The 7,784-nt window shown below is 36.6% G+C and overlaps 1 protein-coding gene across 1 annotated transcript in view; it reads right to left on the reverse strand.

Annotated features, from left to right (window-relative positions):
- Window positions 1–6,912, reverse strand: part of zic1 (zic family member 1 (odd-paired homolog, Drosophila)) — a 7,362-nt gene extending 450 nt beyond the window's left edge. The window contains exons 1-3 of the mRNA XM_061964880.2: window positions 5,629–6,912; window positions 2,137–2,300; window positions 1–2,045 (exon numbers count right to left, since the gene is read on the reverse strand). The exon at window positions 1–2,045 is cut by the window's left edge and continues 450 nt beyond it. Coding sequence (XP_061820864.1) covers window positions 1,812–2,045; window positions 2,137–2,300; window positions 5,629–6,607 — 1,377 coding nt within the window. The 5' untranslated portion in view covers window positions 6,608–6,912 and the 3' untranslated portion in view covers window positions 1–1,811. The remainder of the gene's footprint in view (window positions 2,046–2,136; window positions 2,301–5,628) is intronic.
- Between the last annotated feature and the right edge of the window lie 872 nt (window positions 6,913–7,784).

The following is a 7,784-nucleotide window of genomic DNA, read 5'->3' on the forward strand; positions in this document are numbered from 1 at the left end:
TTTAAATCACCACCTTTGTCGTTGTATTATATTCGATTAATTTTAAAGAAAAATATTTCCGAGAAGCACACGATTAAAAGCAGCTGACATGTCGATCATAAATAACTTCCTGTTGGGAACTGCCAGACCGGAAGTGTTTTATTTTTTTTACTGATTTATTTCTGGCGACTATCGATTAAACACAAATCAAGCATCTTGAATCTTTTCAAACGACCCGATGGATTTTGGAGCTTTTTTTTATTTATTTTTCTTCTTCTTCTTCTTCTTCCCAAGAATGATTATAAAACGAATCGTCACGAATCAAATATTTTACTCGTCACGTAAAATAGTGCAAACACGTGCTTTTATTTTTTCACAAAAGGCCTATTTCTTTTTTTTTTCATTTCAATTCCGTTCTACTTTAGGGGTGCCTAATCAACTGTCCTTGAAGTGTGTCCACTGGAGCTTCCACACGCGACGTGGAATGTTTAAATAGAGTCGTCATTTTTTTTTATCACGGACGTAATAATCCACGGGAGGGAGGGAAAATATGAATACATTTTAATATATTTCTTCTGGCTTCCGTTTTTTTTTTTTTTTTTTTATTCCTCCTTTCTTTCTTTCTGTCTTCGTGCACATTTTTTTTTTTTTTTTTTTTTAAATAAGTCTTTTATCTGTGCGTGGATCACGTGATCTTTGCTGCTTAATGGGCCGCTAAGCAAGCTGCGCATCACAATGAAATATGTAAAAAAAAAAAAAAAAAAAAAAAAAAAAAAAAAAAAAAAAAAGCAAAGTGTGTGTGTGTGTGGGGGGGTTCACTTTTCATGCTTTTCACGCACCGTGGATTCGTCGGGGAGGGTGACGAATCCACGCAATGCCATCCGCCAGGAAGAAATAAATTAGATTACAAAATGAGATTCTTGCAACAATTAAGTAAAGGCCCGAAACTTCTCTTTATTCACGAGGAACAACCGGCGTGATTAATCGATTTAATTTGCGCGTTACTGCGGGGCAAAGTGTGGATGCTAATTTGGATAAACACAGAAGGAGGGGGGAGGGGGGGGCCCGGGGCCCGGGGATGGGGCTCCTCGTTATTGACTGCCGCTAAACTTATGACAACACAATTGAAATTATTAATAACAGGAGAAAAAAAATTAAAAAAAATATTTAAAAAAAATAAAAAAGCTCTTTTTTTGTTGTTTTAATGTCGTTTTCAGTCCTTTAATATTGTACGAAATGTATCCAAACATGTTTTTTTTTTTTATTCAACTCAATTCGGACATATATATACGAGCGCATTTCTCCATAAATACCGACCACTTCTAAACATGCGGATAAATATGGAAAAATTGAGCTACTTCCATAATAATAATAATAATAATAATAATAATCATAATAATAATAATAATAATAGTTCCCCCCCTTTAGACGACATGTTGGTATATTTGCCACGTACAGAATAAACAGCTTCACTATTAGACGATTGGTCGACATGACATTTAAATAACAACAGTGATTAAAACATGAATACTAGTATTGTTAGCTGACCTGTTCACATTTTGGTACACAACTAGAACATTCTTTATAGCAAGGGGGGGAGCACTTTAGCGACTATGTACAAAATAAAATATTACCTTTTTTGGGGGGCGATGTATGTACACAGAAAGTCAACTTTTTTTGGAGTAAAAATAACAACTGCTCCTTCTTTTCTCTTTTTTTTTTGGTCCATGCATTTGTCCATTTTTTTGTGTGTTTAATTCTTTGCAAAGTCCCAAAAAAAAAGTCTTGTTGTTGTTGTTGTTGTTGTTGTTGTTGCTGTTGTTGTTGTTTATTTACACGTACCATTCATTGAAATTGGACGAGAGGGTGCCGTGGCCGGCCGTGTGGTGCACCGCGGGGGCCGCCGGGGATATGGAGGAGCTGCCGCCGCCGCCGCCGCCGCCGCCGCCGCCGCCGCCGCTCTGGTTCTCCCCGGACGGAGACACGATGGTGGGCGGCGTGGACGACTCGTAGCCCGAGCTGGCGGCGGGGGACGGCTGGGACGCGGGGTTGCTGGCTTCGTGCACCTGCAAGAGTGCAAATGAAACATGCATATTCATCCATTTTTCTACCGCTTGCATAAATAAATAAATAAAAATGGCATTTACTAAATGTTACCTTCATGTGTTTGCGCAGAGAGCTGGGGTGCGTGTAGGACTTGTCGCACATTTTGCACAGGTAGGGCTTGTCGGACGTGTGCACGTGCATGTGTTTCTTCCGGTCGCTGCTGTTGGCGAAGCGTCGATCACAGCCGTCGAACTCGCACTTGAAGGGTTTTTCTCCTAAATGCCAGGAAAGCAATAAAGAGTTCAACACAATTCCGTTTTTTTGTTTTTTTTTTAGCAGCATGAATATTTGTATGCATTTTTCTTTAATTGCATGCATACATTTCTATGTACTTTTCTTAATTGCATGCATACATTTTTTTATGTATTTTTCTTAATTGCATGCATACATTTTTTTATGTATTTTTCTTTAATTGCGTGCATACATTTTTATGTATTTTTCTTAATTGCATGCATACATTTTTATGTATTTTTCTTAATTTGCATGCATACATTTTTATGTATTTTTCTTAAATTGCATGCATACATTTTTATGTATTTTTCTTAATTGCATGCATACATTTTTATGTATTTTTCTTAAATTGCATGCATACATTTGTTTGTATTTTTCTTAATTGCATGCATACATTTTGTGTTTACTTTGATGTATTTATATTCTCAAGTGCATGCACTATTTATTATTTTTTTTTTTTTTTTGAAGAATATGCATGTGTTTTTGTTTTGTTTAATTTTAAGGGAATGCATGATTTGTATTTATTTACGTTTTTTTTAAGTAGCATGCATGTTTTTGTTTGTTTTTATCATTTATTTACATACATATATATATATATATATTTTATTCAAATATATGTTTTTGTTTTGCTTTATTTTTAGGGACATATTTGATGTGTTTTGTTTCCTTTTCATTTTAAGGACATGCATACATATAAATTATCCAAGTTAATGCTCATGTTTTTTTTATGCACACATGTTTTTGTTTTCGTTTTTTTTTTTTTTTTTTTTTTTGAAGAATATGCATGTGTTTTTGTTTTGTTTAATTTAAAGGGCATTATTTACGTTTTTTTTTATGTAGCATGCATGTTTTTGTTTGTTTTTATCATTTATTTACATACATATATATATATTTTTTTTATTCAAATATATGTTTTTGTTTTGCTTTATTTTTAGGGATATATTTGATGTGTTTTGTTTCCTTTTCATTTTAAGGACATGCATACATATAAATGATCCAAGTTAATACTCATGTTTTTTTTTATGCACACATGTTTTTGTTTTCGTTTATTTTTTTTATTTTTTTTTTGAAGAATATGCATGTGTTTTTGTTTTGTTTATTTTTAAGGGCATTATTTACGTTTTTTTTTATGTAGCATGCATGTTTTTGTTTGTTTTTATCATTTATTTACATACATATATATATATATATATATATATATATATTTTATTTAAATATATATTTTTGTTTTGCTTTATTTTTAGGGACATATTTGATGTGTTTTGTTTCCTTTTCATTTTAAGGACATGCATACATATAAATGATCCAAGTTAATGCTCATGTTTTTTTTTATGCACACATGTTTTTGTTTTCGTTTTGGGGTTTTTCGGGGACATTTTTTGTTTACTTTTCATTTTAGGGGCATGCATACATATAAATTATCCAAGTTTGTGCTTATGGTTTTTTTTTTTTATGCACGCATGTTTTTGTTTTCGTTTTGGGTTTTTTCAGGGACATTTTTTATATATTTTGTTTACTTTTCATTTTAGGGGGCATGCCTATTTTGTATTCATTTGCGTGTTTTTTTTTTTAGGGACAAATATAATTCAAGTTTGTGGGGTTTTTAGAGGCGTATTTATGTTGTTTACTTTTCATTTTAGGGGCATGTATTCTTTTATTCATTTAGCATGCATGTTTGTTTTTCGTTTTTTTAGAGTCATGCATATATATACATTATTCAAATATATGCATATGTTATTTTTATGCATGTTTTCTTTTTTTTAGTAGCGTATTTCTGTTTTTTGTTTACTTTTCATGCATATTTTTTTTATTCACGGTTTTGGTTTTAGGGACATGCATTTGCAATTCGACTTTTATTATTCAAGTACGCATATGTTTTTTTTTTTTTAATGCATGTATGTTTTGTTTTTTGTTTACTTGTCATTTTAGAGGCATGCATAGTTTTATTTGTTTACGTATTTTTTAAGTATCCTGCATGTTTTTGGTGTTTTGTTTCGACTTAGACTTTTATTACTCAAGTATGCTTATGTTTTTTTTTTATGCATGTATGTTTTTGTTATTGTTTACCTTTCATTTTAGGGGCATGCATGTTTTTTTATTAGTTTACGTATTTTTTAAGTATCATGTATGTGTATTTTGTTTTGTTTTTAGGGACATGCATATACACTTCGACTTTTATTATTCAAGTATGCATATGTTTTTTTTAATGCATATATGTTTTGGTTATTGTTTACTTTTAATGTTAGGGGGCATGCATTATTTTTATTTATTCACATATTTTTTAAGCGTTATGCATGTGTTTTTTGTTTTGTTTTTAGGGACATGCATATACAATTCGACTTTTATTATTCAAGTATGCTTATGTCTTTTTTAATGCATATATGTTTTGGTTATTGTTTACTTTTAATGTTAGGGGGCATGCATATTTTTATTTATTCACATATTTTTTAAAGTGTTATGCATGTGTTTTTTGTTTTGTTTTTAGGGACATGCATATACAATTCGACTTAGACTTTTATTATTCAAGTATGCATATGTTTTTTTAACGCATATATGTTTTGGTTATTGTTTACTTTTAATGTTAGGGGGCATGCATATTTTTACTTATTCACATATTTTTTTAAAGTGTTATGCATGTGTTTTTTGTTTTATTTTTAGGGACATGTATATGCAATTCGACTTAGACTTTTATCATTCAAGTACATGCATATGTTTTTTTATGCATAACTTTTGTTTATTGTTTACTTTTCATTTTAGGGGCATGCGTACTTTTATTTATTCACATATTTTTTTAAGTGTCATGCTTGTTTTTTGGGTTTTTTTTTTTTTTTCAATTCGACTTAGACTTTTATTATTCAAGTACATGCATATGTTTTTTTTTTTGTATATGCTTATACGTTTTTGTTTATCATTTACCATACCTAAACCCTAATCCTAACCCTACCCTTATTTTTCAAGGTGCATGCATTATTAAGTAGCATGCATGCTTTTTTGTTTTTTTTATGGACATGCTAACATATATATTATTCAAGTACATGTTTTTTAGGGGCATGCATATTTTCATTTATTTTATTTGTATTTATATTTATTAAAGTATATGTTTTTGTTGAGTTTTTTTAGAGGCGTATTTATGTTTTTTTTTACTTTTCATGTATATTTTCATTTATTTACATTTATTTTTTTAATGTGCATGCATTATTTTTTTGGGGGGGGGGGGGTAGCATGCATATGTTTTATTATTATTATGCAAGTATATGTATATATATTTTTTGGTGCAAATCCACTTGTCAAGCCATTTCCCCGCGCGCTTACCGGTGTGCGTCCTTTTGTGGATTTTCAGGTTTTCCGAGCGCGCGAAGACTTTCCCGCAGCCGGGGAAGGGACAGGGGAAGGGTTTCTCCCCGGTGTGGACGCGGATGTGGTTGACCAGCTTGTACTTGGCCTTGAAGGGCTTGCCCTCCCGGGAGCAGTCCTCCCAGAAGCAGATGTGGTTGGTCTGCTCGGGGCCGCCCACGTGCTCCACGGTCAGGTGCGTGACCAGCTCGTGCATGGTGCTGAAGGTCTTGTTGCAGGACTTCTTGGGGCTGGCGAGCTGCTCGGGCTCGACCCACTTGCAGATGAGCTCCTGCTTGATGGGCTGCCGCATGTAGCGGAAGAAGGCGCCGGCGCCGTGGTGCGCGGCGGCCATGTTCATGTTCATGGCGCCGTAGCCGTGGAGCTGCGTGGGCGCGTAGTCGGAGCGCGGGCTGCTCACGTGGCCGTACTGCTCGCGGCCGTAGACGTCCCCGGTGAAGCCCAGCCGCATCTGGCCGTTGACGTGCACGTTGGAGGAGGCGTGGCCCGCCGCCGCCTGCGCCTCGTGGAGCCCCGGGAAGAGCAGGTGAGCCGCCGCCGCCTCCGAGTGCCCGGACGCGAACCCGCCGGACGCGAAGAGGCTGTGCTGCGCGCCCGTCGCCGCCTCGCCGAAGCCGCGGTTCCTGAACAGAAAGTCCCGCGTGGAGTTGAAGGTGGAGTAGGAGCCCACGTGGCCCGGGTGGTGGTGGTGATGGTGGTGATGGTGGCCCAGGGCGGCCGCCGCCGCGTAGCCCGGCGCCTGCGCGGAGAAGGCCGCCTGGCCGCCGTCGTGCGCGCCGCCGTGGTTGATCTTGAAGGCGCCCATGCCGGCGTCCGCGAACGGGTTGATGCCCAGCGCCACCTCGCGCTCCGACACCTCGCCCGCCGAGTGGTGCCGGGCCGAGCCGAAGGTGGTGACTCCGATGGCGGGGTACTGGGGTCCTGCGTCCAGGAGCATGGCGTGTCGAGCGAGGAGTGAACCCACGCAGGAAGATGTCGCGCACACGGATCTTCTTCCCCCCCCCTCCCCTCACCCTCGTCCTCCGGAAAAAAAAAAAGCAAAACAAATCCGCCAAACCTTTCTTGTTGACTTTCTACTATGGCGCGTCGGACGCCCCACGCGTGCAACACAACAACAACCCACGCGTGGGTATTTTTTTTTTTTTTTTTTTTTTTTTTTTCCTCTCTCCCCGTGGCGCGACTTTCACCTCCTCGGTCAGACGGCGAGCAGCAGACTGATAGTCGCAATCATTCCTGCAGATAAATGAATTGCAAAGACAACACCGTCCAGCCCTGATCAATGGAAGGAGGGGAGGGGGGGGGAGGGCGGTCACGTGGGGGGTCGGGACGCACCCTCATTGGCTGATCCTCCTCCTCACACACTCCCAAAAAAGAACCCCCGTCCCTCCACCGCCCCTCAATAATAATCCACGTAGCGACGACATATTTGATTTTACTTTCACTATCCAGCAAACCACTTTCACTTTGCGCAAATATTAAAAAAAAAAATATATATATATATATATATTTTATTGGACTTGCTTTGGTCACGTGTTACCAAATGTGCAAAGAAGCTAAATGTACATTTTAAAATAAAGAAAATATGTGCATATTTTGCTAATTTAATTGAAACAATTAAAATGACTTGAAGTGTTAGCATAAATGTAATATGTACGTTAAATATGAAATAAAATATAAATAAATGTGCATAAAAAAATAAAATAAAAAATATATATATATATATATGTATGTGTGGGAAAAAAAAAATCACAAGACTACTTCATCTCTACAGGCCTGTTTCATGAGGGGTTCCCTCAATCATCAGGAGATTTTGATTGAGGGAACCCCTCATGAAACAGGCCTGTAGAGATGAAATAGTCTTGTGATTTTTTCCCCCCACACATACATATATTGCGCTCTACTACGGTATCGAGCACTATTTTTTGGATAACCTTATTAAGACATATATATATATATATATATATACATATATACATATTTGCAAATATATAAAATATTCAAAATAAATAAAAACGACTTGAAATGTTGGCATACATGTCATCTGTACGTTAAATATGAAATAAAAAATATAAATAAATGTGTATTTTGAAATAAAATACAAATATACATATTTT

The sequence above is a fragment of the Nerophis lumbriciformis genome, linkage group LG07 (genome assembly GCF_033978685.3).
Source record: "Nerophis lumbriciformis linkage group LG07, RoL_Nlum_v2.1, whole genome shotgun sequence".
Classification (NCBI taxonomy): domain Eukaryota; kingdom Metazoa; phylum Chordata; class Actinopteri; order Syngnathiformes; family Syngnathidae; genus Nerophis; species Nerophis lumbriciformis.